General features: G+C 37.5%; 1 protein-coding gene across 4 annotated transcripts in view; it reads left to right on the top strand.

The window, feature by feature from the left end:
- Window positions 1-10,834: 10,834 nt before the first annotated feature.
- The window catches only part of PNPLA4 (patatin like domain 4, phospholipase and triacylglycerol lipase), a 32,885-nt gene continuing 21,614 nt past the window's right edge, over window positions 10,835-22,105 (top strand). For 3 of the 4 annotated variants that reach the window (XR_014226309.1, XM_082278932.1, XM_082278931.1), the window contains exons 1-4: window positions 10,835-11,183; window positions 12,064-12,363; window positions 13,072-13,198; window positions 18,754-18,938. Coding sequence is in view for 3 of the 4 variants with exons in the window: in XM_082278932.1 (XP_082135058.1) it covers window positions 12,205-12,363; window positions 13,072-13,198; window positions 18,754-18,938 (471 nt within the window). In the remaining variant the exon portion in view is untranslated. Of the gene's footprint in view, window positions 11,184-12,063; window positions 12,364-13,071; window positions 13,199-18,753; window positions 18,939-22,105 lie in introns of those variants that run through there. The other variant, XM_082278933.1, reaches the window with a different exon arrangement.

Genomic DNA, 22,105 nt, shown 5'->3' with positions numbered 1-22,105 from the left:
AAACTTCTTTTAAAACGACTAGGAAAAAATTTCATTAATATCTTCAAAACAACTTGACACTTTTTGAAAGAGAAGACAAAAAAGACTCCAAACCTGGCAGTCGAGTGTCATAAAATGTTATCGGACAAGTTGGTTGGAAGCTTTCATTGCTCCTTTCTTTGTATTGCAATGCCCCCTGCAGGTATAACAGATCCTCTGTTTCTCCACGGCATTTTCTTTAGCCCTTTGAGGAAGCATCTCATCTGACAAACTCATGATTTCCAAAACCCTTGCTAATTGCAAAACATTGTTTGAATCACAAAAAAAAAAAAAAAAACCCAATCAAAAAAAAACCCCAAACCAACAAAAACAACTCATAATGTAGAAAACAGGAGACAAAAGGAAAACTCACTGGCTATGTGATTACCATTATCCTGCAGAAGATATTTTGACAAATAATGGATGCTCATCCCTCTTTGACAGGTTTCAGACAGTGAGTATGTAGCAGACAATTGGAAAGACTGAGGAGACAACATGAATCTGACACCCAGGGGTGGGCCTGGTGGCCCTCAGCAGCAGCTATGGTGGTGTGATTAGAGTGACTGCTGGTCTATCCCAAGTGCACTGTTAAACTAGGTAATCTGATGGATTTGAGGAAATTGCTCACAGACATGCTTAACTAAGGAAGCATGTCATAAAAAGAAAAAGCAAGGAGATTTCACAGTTGTTGGCTGGTAATATTTGATTGTATTAGTTAAGTGTCATGCTTCCTACCTTGTTAAACTCTGCAAGTATGTTAAATAGAAGCTCCATGAAGTAATTACAACATATTGACAACAGATAGGGCACAGCTGAAAAAGTCATATGTGCTGATTTGTTGCTTACAAACAGCTCAAGAGCTGTTTCATTTTGGTAGCTGAAAGAGGAAAGACACTTAACTACATTTCTTAAAAAAACAGCAAAAAAATGCAGCACATCTGAGTGAAATTAGACTAAAGGCATCTATCCTTTCTTTCTGACTGAAAATGCTAAAAATTAATCGAACACTAAAGAAAATGTTTCACTCAAGCTTTATAAATACAGAATATTGAGACTGAGCAGCTACAAGATAATAACTGGCATAAGAACAACTCTTGCTCTAGTATGATAAAAGAGCATTGGCCTTCTGGAGTTTGTTAATTTCTTAAAAATTAGAAATCTAGTTCCATGTTAACATTTCCTTGGCTTAATTTATAATTATACACAATTTTAATTCAAAATATAAAAACAGAGAAAAGTGAAACTTCAGTAAGGGTTATGCACAGTTACACCCTTTCAGAACATCCAGTGATGCAGCCCTGAGGTCATATGTTCAAGTAAATCAGTTTTCCTTCCTCCTACTACAGTCTTACACTGTGTCATACCCAGATCAACTTCTGACATCCAAAATTAAATAAATGCTGTTATTTCTGCTCTTAGCTGACCTTCTTATTAAGGGAGAATTTTTTAAGACATCCACTTATTAAGGTTTACAACCTAATCTCAGTTCTGTTTTTCTTCAAAGTTTGGGTTCTCTTTTGTCTTTAAAATTCATAGTGTCATAAAAGTTTTCCCATTTTACACATTATAAAATAGACAGACAGAGATTAATTGTACAGAAAAGGAAAATACAATGGAGATATGCAAACCTGCAATCAAATTTATCCCAAGAACATTACCACACAGTTTGAGCTATTCCAGAAGCAGGATAAAATTATAGAGGGTTATCCCATTTGAGGATTTTTGTAACTCACTGAGTGAGTCAAAAATATGCAAATTTCTTCATTTTGTACAATTCAAGATTATAAGATAAAAATTATTTCCTCCTGGATTCACCAGATTGGAAAGCATAAATATCCAGAAACTGTCAAAATACAGTCTGTTAATCTTAATTTAAAATCTATTAAATCAGAATCTAAAGGATGATAAGCAAAATCCTTTTGTAGCAAAAAAGCCCAAAGACAAAAGTACTAAGATTACTTTTAGTAAAAACGGTAATGCAAAAAAAGAAGATTTTTCCCTAGGTAGTTGCAAGAATGGCACAGATTTTTGCTGAACAAACTTAACGTTTTTGTAGTGCAAAGCCTGTATGGCCACATGATGAATTTACAGCGTTTCAGTATCTGACAACTTGCACTTAAGAAACTTCCAGTTGCACACATATAATCTGAACATGGGACTGTCATAAACAAAGCTACTCAAACCAGTACGCGTGTCTTCATACAGATGAAGACAACTATGAAATTATAAATAAACACCAACTGGAAAATGCTATTCGTTTCAGAAGGTCTAACTCCTATCAAAACATCAGTCAGAGTATACACTGATTTAAACAGAGAGGTATCACTCCCTCTTTCCATGAAGGTCACGTCCAGGTTACAACATTTCAGGCAAAAAGTTGGAAATTGAATTACTATCAAATGTGAAAACATATTAAAAAGGATGACTGCCATGTACTCAGAGCAAAATATCCCAATATTTATCCATATTCAGAAATCATGCACTTAGAACACATTGATGCCAAAAGTCACCAGGAACTATCTATAGCATTTAAAAGCTGTTACACTAAATTGTACTGAAAGTACTATGATATTTTAAAGTGTGCTTTTAAGGAAAGAAATATTTTTAATTTCGTTTCATCTGTAAGAATTCCTGCACTCTGAAATTATTCTATTGTTCCCAAAGTTCTCCAGTTTACCCCAGGCTTTACAGAAGTGACAAGCCCTGCCTTGGTATGAGAAGGGTCTGGGCTGAGAAGTGCAAATTCCTAGCTCATGGGCAGACCTCAATGCTCCTGCTTGGGATTCCAAACAAGCAGAGTCAGAGACATTCAATGGCAGCTCCTGCTGCTTGCTGCTACATGTAACCTGGATTCAGGAAGTCTTGACCCTTTCCCGCACTACAGTGGAAAACTCTGTGATATTCCTTATGCATTATCAATCAAGCTGGTGCAAAGGCTCCTGAGGATACACAGCAAGAAATTATAGTCAGATAGCATTGACATGCAAGAACACCAGAACTTCTCAAACAATTCTTTTTCTACCTACAGGAGCAAAACCATTCAAATGAAGAGTTCATAGAAAAAATCCTCAGGATGGCATTTCTGGTAGTATAGAGTGGCCTCCCACCAAGTGACTTCATATTTAGATAATGGTCTTCATTCTATATGCAGCTCTGCCCCATCTGGAACAGATTTCAACTCAGATGAGCTTTTCATCACTTAGCTATTTCAGGATAGGTATATTTCCACAGTTTCTGTTGGAGCTAAGCTATTTAAATGTCTACTGAATTGAATTCGCATGTCAAACTCACATAAAGGAGATGAAAAGTTATACGACTAAACAAGAATTTTTATGTCTAAAATTCACATCCTAGAAATATTTATAAAACAATATCAAAATAACATAAGTTAATTCATGGAAGCAGAATGTTCTTTTATCCTTTTCACACAATTCTGATTTAAACTGTCATACCTTCATCATCCCTATATTCCCCAGCAGGAAGCTTCCCACTTGTTTCAGGATATACTAAGTCAGGCAGAAAACTGGATAACATTTTCTCAGAAACCCTGTCTATAAATCTTGATCCCCTGGTAGACAGAATTATCAAAATAATCACTTAGTTCACCTTTACCTCTCATGAAAATTCAGTGAAATCTGTCAGAAAATATTACTACAGCAGTCTTGATTAGCAAAGATGTTTCAGAGTGGCAGATTCAATTTTCCATTTTTGAGACATAAGGTAGTTTAAAGTAAACATTACTAAACTGTTGATATTTCACAATTTTTTTTTTTTTTAGTCTGGCTTCAGTACCTCACTAAATTTCTTTGAGTCTGGTAATGGCTATTATCTTGGAGTCATGGTTGGGAAGTGGAGGACATATACAAATCATTCAGCACATGAACTTCAGGCAGGTTGCTTTGAAGGACTGAAATGTCACATCTACTTTGCCCCCTTTTTTAAACTATTTTTTATATGACTATATTGTATTTATGTACATGTGTTGATTACTAGAACTAGAAGTAATTTAACCAGGTAATTACTATGAAAGTGCAGTCATTCTAAGAGACTGGTGGTAGATTCCTAAGAAAGAAAAGGTAATGCAAACTCATCATATTTATGGCTTCACTCTATGATAGACTTCAAATCAAATCTGATCTTTATGTACTATAGTAATGTAAAAAAAGCTTCAATTAACAAGTTTTTGCCTCATGCAAATGTTGTTCAATAGCTTTTAATGATACTGCCAATTATCAATAATGTCCTTTACACATTTTATAGTGATGGAGATGATATTAGCTAGTAAAGTTAAAATATAAAAGCATAAAATATGAAGTGAAATATAGAGTTGAAGCAGCACTGGAGCCACAGCAAAACTCAGAACAGACAAATCTGATATTTTAAAAAATTACCCAACACTATATATGCCAAAACAGATCAAAATATGAATTGGTAATGAGATAATTTTGTCTTCTCTTGCCTTTTGTCTATAGAAATTCTTATTCAGTTGCTCAAAGCTGTTTTCTATTGTCCTGCTCAGTCATTTTTCCAGTCTTGCACTGAACTTGCCATAATTTCCTGTGAACAGGTTATTTTTTTAAATATATATTTATAATCTATAATATAATATATTTATATTTAAAAAAGAATATTTTGTCGTGGTAAATCAACAAATACCTTTCTTGCAGTCTTGTGCTGTTTCAGACAGAAAAGAAGACATTTCAGTTAAATGTCAAGCATAGTGTAATTATTAGTATCTGTAGAGAGTAGAAAGAGATTATGTGCTCTTGAGGTATGTTACATGGTGAATAGTGGACACGTCCCATCAGTTGCTGAATACAATTTGTGAGCCCTTTGAGGCTATGTGGACTCATCACATACCAAATGGAAATACAAAGCTGAAGAGGAGCTTCCCCTACATGGAGGGGAGATAACAGGTCATAGGAAGATTAAAAATCTCCCCCAAAAAAGCTGAAGCAATCTCAAGAGTCTGTCTTTTACCTCAAATACTTTTTTTTGCCATTTTTTCAAAGATCAAATTCCCATCTAAGTACTGGAATCAAAGTCTTTCCTGTTCTTTTTACCTTTTTATGCATAGAAATAAAAAACAAAGATGAAAATGCTTTAATATGTCTTGAGAGCTCTATTTTAATATCCAAACATTTTTTATGTCTACAAACTCAGCTATGACCTTTTTGATTCTGAATCAGTAGCTACAAAGAATTAATGGGGCCTAAATAATTCACTCTATACTCACACCATTAGTTTATTTAGATTAATTTTCTTTACAGTTCCTATGTGGACAAAAGCTTAACAAAGACTAATAAATTGATAGAAGGCATATGACAAAAAATAAACTGAGTGATGATTTGCTTAATGAGTCACCAAAAGACAAATGTTGTTACAAACAGCACTATTTTTAGAAACGTCTCATGCTAAATGTAGTGGATATGTGGGAAATACTTATATACAGATATGATGTAAGCACAGTTATTATCATTGCCATTGTACATACATTCAATAGTTTTAACATCTAAAATATAAAGAAGGCAAGATAATGGAAAGGTGAGATAATAGCTCAAAAGAGGAGAGATGGCAAGAAGACTAAAAAAAACTACATGAAAAATATTAACTCCTGCTAACTGAATATACAACACTTTGTGCAATACAGGGAACTTATCAATAGTATAAAGATTTTGAAATCTTTACCGAGCCACATAAAAATTACTTCTGCAAAGTTGGTACAGGACTGTGGGAAAAAAAATAAAGATAATTTCATAGGAAATCAGGCAAAAATGTAGTAACTTATCAATCTCCTAAACCTGAAGTATTAGGGACTGTGAAAGATGCAAAAAAACTTACCTTTTTGCATATCAAACTAGAATTTGGAAAGAAATGGTAGCCTACACATCAATACTGATGATTAGGTCCTCTCGCTGTTTACAAATACACCTCTTCTCATTCCTGTGCTGAACCTCAGTAGCTTGTATTTAACAGAAGAAACAACAAACCAACATCTCCAAAAGAATTTTCAGAGGAACGAAATCACAGAATCAAAGAATGGTTTGGGTTGCAAGAGACCTTAAAGACCATCTAGTTCCACCCCCCTGCCCTAGGCAGGAACAGCTTCCACTAGACTAGGTTGTTCAGGGCCCCATCCAAACTGGCCTTGAACAGTTCCAGGGATGGAGCATCCACATTTTTTGGGCAACCTCTTCATGGGCATGGCAGCTGTGAACCTGAAAACAGGCATCCACAAAGGCTGTGACAAGAGGAAAAAGATGAAATGCAAAAGTAGACACTTTAAATGATGTGTTAGGAAATGAAATGAGACAAATTGTGAGCAGATGGAGTGATTTAAAAGCACTGAGCCATTCCCCTTCTATAGTGTCCATTTTCTGACTGACTTTTCTGTTTAATGGATGGTTTCATGTTTTGCTCTCTGGATTCCAGACAGTAATTCATCTCACCTCAGAATTTCAAGTGATGGCAGACTCAGCATTTGGCAGCCAAGAGAGTCTACACTGTTGCCAGGACAGAGGCTCCTTTTGCAAAACTTCAATCATTTACCTCTGAGGTGGTCTTCTCAGACCTTCCTCAATGTCACTAAAGAAAAATAAGCAGTTTTAGAGAATGATGCATCTAACATATTTCAAAAGTGTGCTTTATGTTGAAAATAATTCCTTTCAAAAAGTGTCTTTTTCTCTTCATTGACCATTGAAGCAGCTTAGAATGACTAGTTCAAATACCCATGTCTAGACTGTATCCCACGCCTGCATTCCTTTGAGAAATCCCACCCAAGATGTCCAAAACTGAGAGTGAAAATATCAAACTGTCAGGTTATATGAGAAGAAACAAGGAAAAAAAAATGCTGGGCCTTTTATGAGCCATATGGACATTTATGGAAAATAACTCTTAATATCAAATAACATACATACCTTTGGGATGCAAAAACCCCCTTTATTTGGGGGCTATTAAAGAAACAAGAGCAATTCTAGATTGGCTGAAAAAAATACTCATTGTCTGTGGTTTCAGCTGTGATAAAGTCAAGTAAAAACAGAAGAGAAAAAAAAAAAAAAAAGGAACAAAAATTCAAACCCACTACCCCTGCTGTAATTGCTCACAATTTCATTAAATATTCCCATGTTGTGTTCAATAGGTCATAAGATTACTAGGAAATTTCTAAAGACAATTTTCAACATATGACAAAAATCTGCTTTATATTTGCAGATTTATAATGATTCCTTGGAGTTTTTTCATTGATTATTTTTCCCAAATGAATCCCTTGGCAATATTGAACCTTTGTTTTGTTTTGTGGTTTTCCTTATTAAAAATATTTTCCTTTAAATTTCTGCTTGGCTCCTTGGCCAGATCAAGGGTCACCAGTCTCCCTCCAAACCCATTTTTGTTTTATCTGGGAGCACACATTTTCTTTTGAGCTGACTTTTTTGAGGTACAATTCCCACATATGCTTTATCTGTCAATTTTTGTGTCCTGTAATCATTCCTCTTTGTGTCCCTTTTCGGACACCTTAGCCAAGCACAAAGTGATTCTGCGAGCAGGACATACTCAGAAGTACAAAAACTATTTATTTGTTATCACGCCCAAATGATCACTACTAGCTTAGGCATTAATGTGCTTACCACCTTTTATAAGACATAAGCAGAGTCTCTGCTAGCCAGGCAGGCAAAAGTCAGGAAGGAGAAAGGGCAGGTCCTACACTCCCTGGAGCACAGCCACAGTCATGCCTTCCTCAGACACCCTGATTTTTCTTGATGATTTTATACTTGCCCATGTCGGTGCTTTCTCTTGTCTTATCCTGTCTGCAATTTCAGCTTTTTCATCTCACATGAATCTCCTTTTCAGACTTTCTGACAGCTTTTTTTTCCCCCCTTCAACTTAGCATTTTCCTCAGATTACTGAGCCATGGACCTGGTATCCTCAGGCACAGACACTTGCATGGACTTCTAGACAGAGGGAGTCCCACTCTATTTTAGCACTGAGATGAAGGTGACAGGGGAGATAAGGAAAGGAATAAGTTTTCAGTGGTCACCAGTCAAACCCATAGCTTTGAGTACCAGTTGCTCATCACTATTCTTAAGCTTATCCTATAAAAAAAAGCTTATCCTTTTCCTTGTGATGCACCATTATACATTTCTGCCATAAATATTAATATAATGCCATAAATCATTACATTTTCTTGAATATTTCAATCCACTGATCAGGATTTGGATAAAGGCCAATTTGAATTAACATCACAAAAAACTGTATTAAATCCTTTAACGACATCTATCCATAACTAGAATCTTGCATCCTCCCCATTAAAATTTTTTATGCAGAGATTATTGAAAAGAGACATATTTTTTACATGTCTACCTCTGAATTACACACACATCTTTGTCAGTAATAAAAGACTTCTAAGTTAAGTTTGACCCTCAGTTTTTGTCTCCATATATCTTCTTATTTTCCATGTGGGCCTCAAATTTCTGAAGTAAGAATTCAGTCTTACTGACAGAGACATAGTACAGTAGTCACATCACTAACCAGCTTAATTGTGCTGCCCAAATATATAACTAAGTTAAAGTGCTGTTACTAAAAGCCCCTTTGCTCTCGTAGCTTAGTGTGTTTTGGGAAATGATTTTACACACACTTTTAAATGCCTTCTTCCTTAACTATATGGGTGCTCCAAAATACCTGTTCTGACAAACACCATGTTGTAAAGCCATTTAAACATTTATGTAACTCATGTAAGCTTTCCTTGGTGCATTTTATTCTTAAGAAAATTTCAGGGTATTACAAAGAACAACTAAAGGAACAAAGAATGAAAAATGTATGTCATGCTATAAAAAGGTTGAATATGGATTGATTTATCTAAATGCAGCAGATGAAATAAGCTTTGACACTTGGAGGATAAGGGTCTGATCATGTCTAGCTATGGGAGAGAGAATGGATTGAGTTGAGATAGGGGGCCAAAGAATCACAGAATCAATTAGGCTGGAAAAGACCTCTGAAATCATAGAGCCCAACCTCTGACCAAACATCACCATGTGTCAACTAGACCATGGTACTGAATGCCACATCCAGAATTTCCTTAAACACCCCTGGGGACACTGACTCCATCATTTCCCTGGGCCACCTATTCAAACACTTAACAACTCCTTCCATGGAGAAATTCTTCCTGATATCCAACCTGAACCTTCTCTGGCACAGATTGAGGCCATTTCCTCTCATCCTGTCACTGGTTGTCTGGGAGAAGAGGCCGACCCCCACCTGGAAACAACCTCCTTTCAGACAGTATAGAGAGTGATAAGGTCTCCCCTTGAGCCTCCTTTTCCTCAGGCTAAACAACCTTGGCTCTCTCCTCTCAGCCACTCCTCACAGGACTTGTGCTCCAGGCCCTTCACTAGCTTTGTTGCCCTTCTCTGGACATGCTCCAGCACCTCAATGCCCTTAAGAAGTCTAAAGGCCAAAGGAGACATGAGTGTTTCTCTTTCATGGACAGAAACTAAAATACAAAAAGTTCAACCTCAGCTTGAAAAGAACTTTATGTTGAGGGTGACAGAGCACTGGAGCAGGCTGCCCAGGATTGTTCTGGAGTCTCCCTCTCTGAAAAACCCATCTGGATGTGTTCCTGGGTCACCTGTTTCAGGTAAATCTGGCTTGGGAAGGGGGTTGGAGTAGATGGGTTCCAGAGGTTCCTTCCAACCCCAACAATTCTGTGACTTTGAGTGCCAGCTGCTATAATTTGAGACACCATCTCATTTGCTGTCCTTTGTAATGACTTGTTGTGTTAATACTTGTTACTATCCTGAATTGAATGTTTCATTCTTACCAACTCAGAAACCTTCATCTACATGACACATTTTCCAATTCATTAATAGGTCAGACACAGTACAGAAAGAACAAGAGGCTAACTAATGTACTTGAGTCCGCATCTAAAAGAATAAGAAGGGTCCTCCTGACATGTTTGTGACTTGCCACAGCTGTCAACCAAGCATGAATTTAGATGCAAGTGTGGTCTTAATGATAGTACTGACCACTAAAAATTAGAACTCTGGCTATAATTAAAGCAAGATTTTTTTCACCACTAGGGCTCATCTGGCATTCTCATCTAAAAGCTCATGCTGTAAACATGGGAAAAGAGTGCAGGATGATGAAATGAGCAGGCAGTAACTCCTCAAGACAGTGTCATTGCTGTAAGACAGGCAGGGCTCTGTTTTGTAACTATTGCTCCTTAGCAGTTGAAAGGCTGGCTAAGCTGAAGAGACCCTGTAGACAACAGAAGGTGCCAAGATTCCATCAACACAGCTGCACCTCCTTCTATCCCAAATCCTAGTATCTCTCAGATACTAGAAAAAAGCAAGGATAATGGATGCTGCGGGTGAAGGAGACTAATCTGTGTGAAATCTAACATAGTGTTTTTTCACAAGTTTAGTTCGAACCCCAGTCAGACTCCAGGGAGAGTTCACACATCTACACTTCTGTCCCACAGGCATCTTTGCCCTCCCTCGGCATGTCCTCTTCCTCCAGTACTGGCTGCAGGATCCATCTGCATTTTGAATCTGGGTGCCGTGTTTGCTCTGGCTCTCGCTTGACAGAGGGGTGAGTGGACTCACCTTAGTAAAACGGAAACACTGACACAAAAAAAAAGAAAAGAAAAAAAAACGGAGAAAAAATTGTAATCTTTATAATCTTTATTACCCTGAGGCCACCTTGTCACCAACAGGTGGGCGGCCCGGCACAAGGGCGGTGGGCGGTGCTGGGGGTGCGGACACCCGCCCACACGGCAGCAGCGACAGCCCCCGGAAGGGCCGGGACGGTCCCGCCGGCACAGCCAGCGCCGCCTGCCCGGTGCCGAAGCCGGGACGATCCCGGGACGATCCCGCCTCCCCGGCCGCGGGCGGTGGCCGCTGCCGGGCCCGCGCTGCGCAGGCGGGCGGGGGCGGGGGCTGGGCCGGGGTCGGGCGGGACCCGCCGCGACCTCCCGGTGCCGAGCGCCATCCGCCGCTGCGGGGGCTGCCGCGGGACCGCTGCCGGGGAGGTGGGCCCGAGGCGAGCACAGTGCCGCCGCTGCCTCGTGTAGGCCGCGCTAGGCCCGCGGGAGGCCTGCGGGGAGGCGGCGGATGATCGGGACGGGAAGAGCCGTGTCCCGCGTAGGAATCGCCCGCCTGCTTTAAGTGTCCAAGGTTAGAAGGCGCAGTGGCTGCACTTGGGCATTGTGCGCCCCGCGGTTGTCACTTCACGTTCTGTGTTTATTACCTTTAAAAAACTTGTCTCGCTGTTTCGGCTCTGCTTTGCTTGTTTGTTTCGGTTGTTTGCTGAACAAAAGTGGAGGTAGGAAAAATCCAGTTGCACCATAGACCTGATCTCATGGTGCACGAGATGGAACAGAAAACCTGTAACTCACTTACTTGGTTGGGATTAAGTTAGAAGTTGGCAGTGTTCCGCTGAGACCTCGCGGCAGAGGGTCACACTGGGGTTGTTTGCAGTGATGGTCAGGCAGGAACTTGCTTTTCATCGGAACGAGCACAATTCCATACATTCTTCTTTGTGGTCAAGGTGTAAACCAGGCTTACACTGGGAGTGTGAGTAACCCGTGTGCTATCTTAGGAACAGAGAAGATAACAAGGCTTGCTTTGTACCAGCCAGCATGCTGTCTCTTAACTGGGATCTTGACACCAGCACTTTGTTTTAGTGAAGAAGTTCTTTGAAGTTGCTGGATCCACAGTTTTCAGCTGAGGTAGAAGGAGCAGTGTATTCACGTTGTTAAGGGACAGTTTGTTTGCTCCGGGCTCTGTGTTATTAACAATTTTAGTTCTTCCTGTCTCTGAAATAAACAATTGACTTTATAGTCAATTGTGAACAACACGGTACCAGATGGGGGCTGGTGAGAGGGAGAGAGAGGAGCTACTGAACAAAACTGTTTCATTGTCAAGCGAATCAGCTGTCAATGCCTCTGTGTGTTAGGGCTGGGTGGGTGTGAGGAGAGCCTTGTTACAGTATCAGGGCCTTCATGTGCAACTAACCTTTCAACCACTCTTTTTTTCCCCTAATGTCTTTAAACAGGGAATGCTTAGAAGAAAGTTTCTGCCTGTACTTCTGTGATGTCCAAGCTCACCTATTGATGCTTCCTTTGTAACTTCACGGTAAAACAGCTTCTGAGAGTATCAGTTTGGTTACCACATCACTTGGATCACTTTTAAGAAAATGTGGACTGCCAAAAGACTGTGTAGTGCTCAAATACTGTTGCTCCAGTTAAAAAAAGGCCAATTGTGTAGTTGCATGTTTCCCAAAACTCAGCAGTTCTGGATTGGAATTACAAACTGTTGCACTGTAAGAGTGCCACATAACAGAGTTAAATTCCAGGTAAGTATTTCTGTGATGCTCTAAAGATATAAGTGATGTGCATAAATACAGTGATAAAATAATTTATTTTATACTCTGCAGAGCTAAGCTTTTGATTTGGCAGCATTAATTATGAATTGAAGATGCCTTCAATTTATCAAGGTAAAGGGGCAGGCAGCAATAGGTGCCGGAGTACCAATACTTAGAATGAAGTTTTGAGTCTAATAGTTCTAAGTTCGGGAGAAACATTAATTTTCTTCAAACTATACTTCAGACAGTAGTGCATGATAAATGACAGGGTGATTAGTTAGAGTGACAGTTGTTTAGTGAAGAATAGGACCAGAATTCTCTGGAAAATGACTTACAGATGCAATGTTAGGCAACAGAAGGTGGGGGAGAAAATGGATTGGTAAGGGAGGATAAAAACTTAAGAGTTTGATTATAAAAAATCTGTTGATATAAACAAAAATAGTGGGAAAGGACACAAACTAAATGTCATTTTGGACACTGGCATATCCTGACGGCAGGGATTTTCAATATCTAGGTAAATTAATCTTAAATATAAATTGCTGCATGCCTAAGTTGTGGAACATTGAGGTTTGAACTAGTTTAGTGGCAGCTAAGCAGCTGAGAAATTCATCTAGATGACTTAACAATTATTGTTAAACGATGTCATATTTGTTGTTGTTTTTCTTTTTAATAGTAATATGTCTGACTCTCGGATTGTAGGTTTCCAAGGTAAATGATAAACAATCAGAGGTTGATAGAAGAATGGCTACTAGTGCAGAGGAAACCAAAATAGCTGTTGGAAAAAGTCCCAGTGGAGTATGTGATGGAAGACAACATTCATTAGAAGGTATTGAACCTTTTGCTGCCTTCTTCTGAAGAAGTCAGCCTTCCCTACCCTCTGTTGACACCTTGTCTTAAGGCTCAAGGTCTAGAATCTTAATTTGAAAGTTTAGTATCATGTGATGTGTTTCTGTTTTTAATTTTAAGGGGATTACATGCAATTGTTACAGTTTGCAAAGACTAGTGATTTTGTTAAGGTTCTTAATGGCTGGTTAGATTATGTACTTACTATGTTTTTTCCTTCAACTTTGTCAAATTCTTATATTCAGTGAAGACTGTGAATTGTTATGCTAGTGCGCTTTTTTCCCTGCCAGGAATGTGAAAAAACAAACATTTTCTGTGTCAGTGGTGATTTTTGATTCAGGTAAATTAGTAGTTACACTTATGACCTTTAATTTAGCAGTGCTGCCGAGCTAAACAGTTCTTTCTGTGACTTTGCTTGTTCTGTCATTCTTTGCTAATAACTAATCCTCCGATGTGCTGTTATGCCTCATACATTTTAGTTCCTGTGCTTCAGGGTGCTTGGTCGTTTGCATTCTATGTATATTTAAATTTTGTTTGTGAAGGTGTGTGTACTCAGTTGCTTTGGGCATTTTCAGCTTTTGTTTACAAGTGGGATGACAGGAGGTAGTTACGACAGGTTAAGACACTGGGATGGTACAATGTTTATGTAATTACATTGCTCAGGAAACAGCCCTGTGAGAAACTGTTGTGCTATTTCTTGTGCATTACAATCAGGAAAACAGTACCTGTCCTGAGAAAGCTGTGTGGTACTGTATCATAATTCTTCTGTACAGCCTTGTCTCCTTACATACATTCTCTTGAAGGTTTGCATTACAAAATGGAGATACTCCTGAGTAAACAGGAATGCCCCCACCTCCAGTAGATTTTTAATCACCAGTGGGTTTTTTTTTCCTGCAGATGGGTAATCTTTTAAAGAGAACTCTTAGGTTTATGTTTATTCCTGTGTTATATGGAAAATAATGAAATTGAACAGCCCCAGTGTTCTTCTTGTACATATCTTTTCTTATGCTTCTGGTTTTTTCTCTTGTAGACAACAGAAGCATTTCTATCCCCTTAACCAGTTGAAATCTTTATATTTTGAATTTTGCCAATCATGTAAGATGATAACGTTTTGAAAAGCAGTGGCAGAAGTGTTTGCTATGTCCTCTTTATATCGTACCTCTACAGTATGTGCACTGTCCAGCTGAAATGTACTTATGAATCTTTTAAGGTTCATTGAAACGTTTTCCTAAGACATGCCAATATGACAGCTTTGTGTTAATAGGTATTAATATCCTTAATAGTCACAATTCATGCTAAACTCTCTTAAGAATATTTGTTTTGAAGTGTTGTGAAACAGGTGTTTCATACTATTTCTAAGATAGCAAGATTTCTGCTCTCTGCTCAGCTGAAAGAAGTGGTTTGTGTCCACAGGTGACTGTGCCCTATTCCTGTTACTCTATTAAAAATTGTCAGGGAATAGTCATAATGTAAACTTAATTAAATTTCTGTGTTTCCTCTTTGCAGTTTTTATAATCATACAATTCTTTTTTTTGATCAAAAGTGCAGTGATCTCTCAGATCATCAAAACAAAAGACATTTTTAAATCATACTTTCTCTGAAATACACAGTTATAACTTGCAAATCAAGTAATGCCACGACATATTTGCAAGCATCAAAAGAAATGGGAAAATTTATATTCTTTTAAATGTGTCTTGGTTTTGCTGTACTTGCCTTTCTGATTTTACAGGACATTCATCCAACAAATGCTTTCTTATCTTTCTGATTATTCTGAAATTTCTTTGTGAGGTAAAACAACATTGCTAAACTGCATCTGTGAAGCAGGTAGTTCCTTACAGAACCATGATTCTTATTTATCTGTATCATCTTTCTCATCTGCATCCTTTGTGGGTTAAGTGCTTTTTTACAGATTTGTTGAAGAGGCCTCATTCCACCCACTTTCTTGCAGGTGGATGCATAGTACTGATTGAATATATTAATGTCTGTTTCTTCTCTGTAATGCTGAGTATTTGCAATACTTTACTGATTTTCATATTCTAAACAAATGAAAGAAGACCTGATTGTTTCATCAAGCAACAGACAAATGCTAGCTATCACTTAGGAGCTAAACATTACAAGATTTTCAAGTTAACAACTGGGTAAAGCCCTGAACAACAAAATTTGATCTGATAGCTGACCCTGTTTTGAGCATAAGAAGGTTGGGAAAGAGGCCACTTGAATGATAATATGATTCAATGATTTCTCCTTCTCATTATTTGCCGCTTACGGAGTTGATAGATGTATGTGCATACCCCATTTCTCAGTCATTCAGCTAGATGTAACCACTGGATCTGTCATTTGAGCATGAATGCCATCTGCCAATTAATATTTATACTGAGGAATTTCAAAATTTTTTGTGTATATGACAAATACTTAATGTATACCTGAGAATTGATCCTAATTAATAGGAATGTAGTGTCTGGATAACACAGCCATGCTATTGCTACTCTTAATTTGAGGTTCTCTTGGGGAATCTGTAAAACAGTGTTGTATTGCATGCCATACAAATCCAGTCGATCAAGTACTTCTGTTTACTAAAAGTAAAAAAAAACCTACCTTATTTTTACATTGTGTTAATTTAATCTTTTTGGATTTGAAATTAGTCTGCTCTTCACAGAGTATGAGACTAGCAGCATTCTTGAACAGTATTCCTTGACTTGAAATCTTAGCACTGTTTGTTCTTGTGTGTTTGCCTCTCACTGAATCCTTTTGTCAGTCAAGTGACTGATGTGAATACTCAGTCAATAATCTCTCTTTTTGTCTCTTGGGTAGGGAAATGAAGGAGGCAGAGAAGCATGGGATCTAAGTGTTAAGAAATTAACTCGCATGAAAGAGTGAGTGCCATGTATCCAGACACTCAAAGAGAATAGTAGTTACTCGCAGTAACTGGTAATTGAATTGGACTAAAGCTCATATAAGAAACTACAGTTTCCTTATGAAGGTGTGTAAGAGGAGGCATGGATATCTGACTTTAGTCAGATACGTTTGGTAGTTTTTGATCTGAGATTCAAATAGTTTCCTCAGTTCACATAACCTCCTTTTCTGTTCTCACTGTAGAGAAAATGTACCAGCCACTTCTTTATATAATGAAGTGTGATTTTTTGTCCACATTGGTTGGGAATTTTTCTTTTTAAAAAAAATCTTTTAATCTAAAATTTTTTACTGTAACCATAGATACTCTTTGTAGTTCTCATCTTTTTTTTTTTTTTTGATTTGTGATAATTTAATTATTTTCCAGCAGAGAGAAATACTTTTTGGAGTATGAGCCTTGTAGAAGGTTTAAATATGCATATACATGTACATAAGCATCCATACACTTATTTTTATTTACATAACCTTATTATCTTACAGTTGTATTTCTTAGTTACATTTCATAGGTCCCTTAGATGTAATTCTTTGGATTTGTGAACTCATACTTTGCATATTTTTTGACCAATCAGCTGTGTAAACATAGTTCTTATTTCATGTAATGCTTCACAGTAGTAGTTCTTGATCTTGAGGTCTATTTTGGGCAGAAATGGGAGTTGATTCTTCCATTCCTATGTAAGAATCCAGTTGTTTTAACCAGTTTCATGTTTTAGTCAGAGTGGCCCGTGATGCAAATGCATCCTTGCTCCTAATTTGTGGAAGGTATGGAGACAGCTGCAGCAGCTGGTTATAACTATCCTGAAAGAAAGCCCATTGTGACATCAAACTTCAAAGACTGTTTTAGTTTTCTTCCACTCTATTAAAAAAAATTAAAAAATCAAAGTAGAGTTGTGTTTGTTGTTTTCCAGTAACATCCTGAGTAAACTTTTTTTACCTTCTATTCAGCACAGTGACTTTTCTTTAAATGAAAAGATCCTTCTTTTTAAAAATAGTAAATCAGTTTATCACTTGCTTTGTTCTAAATACCTTTCTCTCCTATTGTCACAGCAAGAGCCAACTTCTGGTTCTTTCTATGAGTACCGTGTGTTAGATTTGTTACAAGTATTCCTACTTAAAAGTGGATATGGAAGTGTTTCCAGTGCAGATGATAAACTACGTGCTTTAGCAGACTGACTGATCCACCAAATATTCCCTGGCACTATGATATGCTCTCCATCTCTCTCTCTTGTTCAGTAAAATAGCAAACCTGGTTATATCATTAGGTCTGATTTTGATCATGCTGTGGTAAAGCAATTGGGTTTAGCATGTCTTATCTAGTGGTTTTGAAAGCTGTTTCTTATCCCCATCTTTCCTGCTCTTCCCATTTCAGAGATGAAGAAATATCTTTAACAAAAATATGGTGCTGTATATGTTTGCCTCTCTTCATCAGGACTGATACAACAGTTTCTGTCTTCTATTCCCATTGATATTGAGATGTACCCAAGTATAGTAGGGGGTTATTTTCAATTCAATGTGTGCAGTATCTCTTACATCTGTAAAATATAATCTGTGGAATACCTTGCTTTCATAATGTAGTTATTTGCAGAAGCAGAAGAGCTAATATAATGTACAACATTCTATTTTGTTTATTTAATTAACTATCCCTAATAATCTGAACTTATGCTTACCATTTGTGGTGTTTTTTTCTTAATTTTAAAATCTGCCCTTGACACCTTCAGAGTGTGTGTGTTTTCATACATTTAGTGCTTTGTATTTTACTTTGGGTTTTTTTTATTCCTTCTTATTTTAATAGTACCAGCAGTATGTTTTGTAGTTTTCTTTTTTAAACTAGTAATTACTTTAAAAATTTGTCTATTAATAATTCTAGTAAGCAAATGGGTTTCAAAGATGACAGAAAAAATTCGTCTCTTAGAGAATTATAATGGATTCAAGGCTCTGCTTGTGTAAGGAGAGTATGAATCATAGAATCATAGAATGCCCTGGGCTGCGAGGCACCTTAAAGATCATCTAGTTCCAACCCCCCAGCCATGGGCAGGGACGCCTCCCACTAGACCAGGTTGCTCAGAGCTCCATCCAACCCGGCCTTGAATACTGCCAGAGACAGGGCATCCACAGCTTCCCTGGGCAACCTGTTCCAGTGTCTCACCACCCTCACATTAACAAATTTTTCCTAATATCCAATCTAAATTTTCTCTCCGTTTGAATCCACTCTCCCAGTCCTGTCACTACATGATGAGACAGTAGCCAGCAGTTTTATAATTAATTTGACTTCTTAATAAAGGTGGCTAACAATGTTTGTTCTCCAAAGGTGTTCTTTAATCACTGTTGTGTAGCTACTCTTAGTTTGCATTTCTTTGGCAAATCAGGTGAAAAAGTGTAGTTACATTGTATATAAAGGTATATATTTTTAATTGCTTTAAAAAGAGATTTGTGCTAAGGATTATTTTAGAGTTGTTTTCAGGTTTGGAGATACTCAACTAACTGCTGATTGTTTGATGTATTTAGTAATCAAAAGCTTTTAATGTTCTAAAGTAACCTGATTTTTGTTATATAGATAGGGTAAGTTAGCCAAAAGAATAAATGTATGTTGCAACAGAAAATTTTTCTGACTGTGACACTTTATGTCCACAGCCCAAATGAAACATATCAACCTGTCCTTTGCGGCTTGTGGCTTTCTGGGCATTTACCACTTGGGGGCAGCAGCTGCTTTTCACAGGCATGGTAAGAAGTTACTGAGAGATGTGAAAGCTTTTGCAGGAGCTTCTGCGGGATCTCTGGCTGCCGCTGTCTTGTTAGCAGTGCCAGAAAATATAGAGGTAAATTAATAAACTCGTAGGTATAGGCCATGATAATTTTTAAAGGAATTTTTTTAATATAATCATCTTCCATTCAGTTTATTAAAATGTTTTGTTTCTTGTTTTTTCTTCTTTTTACTTGCTAGGAACAGGACTCTTTTATCATGTTTTCATTGACCACATCTGTGATTCATGAGCAAAAAGGTTTATGACAAAAATATTTCATATGAACTTTATATTTTAATCTGTGTAAATACAAAATCTCATGTGTGTGAATGTTGATTTGTAGGCAACAGATATACTTCAGTATACCAAAATGTATATTTACTGAATGATGGTACATTACACAGTGAATCATTGTTCTCTTGGCTAGAGATATGCTTTGTTAAGCAAGTGCATTGCACCATCCTTTCAACCTTTTTTGAAAGGAGATGAAAATGGTAGATGGAGTGTGTCTTCATAAACAGGTCCTACCTGCTCAGAATTTTTTCTTGCTGCCTGTATTGCACTGAACAGTGTTAAATGCTTTTGCATCTCCTTTAGACTCAGTGCAACCCATGCCTTAACAGCACCCAGTAGGATTACCCTGCACAGCATTCTGTTCTGACATGTGTCTGGGTTGTTTCATCTCCAGAGATGCCACTCCTTTCTCACCATGGATATAGTGTCATGCAGAGACACCAAGGTTATATTCAATGACTACAATGTTAAAGATTCTGTGGAGAGTATTAGGGTTTCTTTTGGTGTCTCTTTGCTTGATTTTCCCCACAGGTTAAGGCTGCTTTGCTCTCCTGAAGTGTCTGTAGTGACTTTGCCTTAATAAATGTAGAGGACCAGGCATTGCCAAAATGTTAATATTTCTTGAATAGTTTTAATTATTGTGGGGAAAACAGGCTGTTAGATTTTGGTCTAAGTTACACTTATGTTTCAGTCCAGTGAGCATTTGATAACTTTCTCTAGGCCTTGATTATTTCACTTCATTTGATTCAAAAATAGTCCCAGCCGAACCCTACTTTGCCACTGATCTTTCTGTTTGTTTGTTGGTTGTTTCTGCTGGGATATGAACTCAGCTTGCAGCATTAACTGTACTTCTGTTACTTTCAGCAATAGGTTTGTCCCTGGCTTCTTTCCCCCACCCCACTCCCCTGGGAGCATTCCTTATATGACTTGGTATTAGGCAAGTTCCACTCTGTTGTGTGGAACCTCTTTGTATTCTGTGCAGGCATTACTCCCCTTCTGTCACCTCTGACAGTAGTTCAGTTTCAAGTTTGCCTGATATAATGTGTACCTCTGACTTTAATTTCCTCTGTGGTGAGCATGGCAGCTCTTTGTTAGCCCAAGGAAATTTTTCTGCTTATTGCAGACTCTGGGTATGAGCACTTGTTCTCAGCCTGGTCCAACTTACAAAGATTTTTCTACGTAAAAATATTAGAACAGTTTTTAGTTTTTGTTTTTGGAAACTAAGTCTATATTACATTGAGTCTGATGTATTTTTCCTTGAAAGTTTGTCATTTTATTGCAAACTAAAGAAAGCTTCATGAACTATCTATTCCTTTCCATTTTTTATGTACTTTTTAGTTATTCTGTTATATTGTTTAAATGGAAAATTGAGAGTTCTTTGGCAGTGGGAATAATACTTTCTAATTCTCATGGAATTTAAGTAAAGGCAGTGTTCTGTACTGGATAGAACTATCTTTTCATATCAGGATAATTATATCATTATCGTTACTACATTTCTAGCTTGAAATATTTTATGTCCACAAATATAGCTCTTAATCAGTTAATCATTTTTTTCCTTTTCTCCCCCCCTCTCCCCAGAGATGGCAATGTTAGACAAGCCATAATTAGGACTTTCTTCATCTCCTAATCTCAAAGCTTTAATGCAGCCTGTCTTTACTTGGAGAGAATGTAACATTGAAGATTTATTGTTTTGACTGTTGCTGTTCTAAGGCAGTTTCCAGATGTTTTTCTGTCATATATTGGATTTTTGTCACTGTTTGAAAAGGCACGGGACTAGAGAATTCTAAGGAGGCTTATTTAGTTATGGATAAATGACTGTTTATTTTAAAATTACCTTGGTCATGTTTGATATCAAGTTTGCATATCTCAGTACAAGCAGTTACAATTTCTAAGCACGGCCTCAGTCAAAATTTAAAATGCAGATGTATTGTTGAAAGCTTCTAGGACTCAAATTCTAAAACAATTCATAGCTGTAAGAAGTTGTCTCTTTTGAGAGCAGTAATTGAGAGTCTAGATACAGTCCATTCCTAGCACTTGTAGTATGGAAAGTAGTTCTCTGTCATTCCCCTAGGTTTGGATTCATCCAGCTCCCTGGTACTCTTAGCTCCTCGTAACTTTATTTAAGCATCTTAAATATTGAGATAGTAGGTCTGAGGTGCTTCTATGTTGGGTTTTATGGGTTTCTTCTGCATTTAAAGAGAGAGGTGTCAGAATGTGCCTCTATAGCAGGTTGACTACAGAAGAAGCCTAACTGCCTGATGTAGAATAAATTAAAGACTTAGTGCATGTAACTACTTTTATCTTTGAGCTAGCAATGACAAGTACGTTATAGGGTAAAGGTACAAATCTAACCAATGTGAAATTAAGTAGCACAAATATTTACAGTGATTGTTTCTTTAAGAGGTATGAACCTCTTAGTGAACTTTTTTGATACATTTATTCAAAGGCCATATAAAGAAAGTGGATGCAAGAACTGTATTTCTGTCTTTCACTTAGATGAGTGCTCTGTCATACAAGTGATGTGAGGAAGTTTAACTGCTTCAGTCAGCTGGCTCTGATCTCAGGTTAATCCTTACCCTAACTCCTTCCTGGTTTTTCTTTCATTGGCTCCTGTATCCTCCTTCTCAGTAGAATACGTTCATGTCTCTATTTTTTTTTTCCTTTCCTTTCCTTAACCACTGAATAATTCATTTTTTTACTGTCAACATATTTGTTCTTTATTCAGGGACCTAATAATCCAGGAAACCCAAACTATCTTTTTCTCATGTGGTTATATAGGTGAATGTGGGTATAATATATTTATAGAGTACCAATTTCAGAAGGTTGCATAAGATTGAGTTTAGTTTTTTCAAAGTCTCTAGAATCATTAGAGAAGTCTGCATGAAAGGATGAAAAAAGGATTACAAATATTGAATAGTGAGTCTTAGGCGCTCAGGATCTTAATTCAT

Source organism: Coloeus monedula, assembly GCF_965178545.1.
Source record: "Coloeus monedula genome assembly, chromosome: 3".
Classification (NCBI taxonomy): Eukaryota; Metazoa; Chordata; class Aves; order Passeriformes; family Corvidae; genus Coloeus; species Coloeus monedula.
Note: the sequence above shows the minus strand (reverse complement) of the source record. Positions and strands in the feature narration are given on the sequence as shown.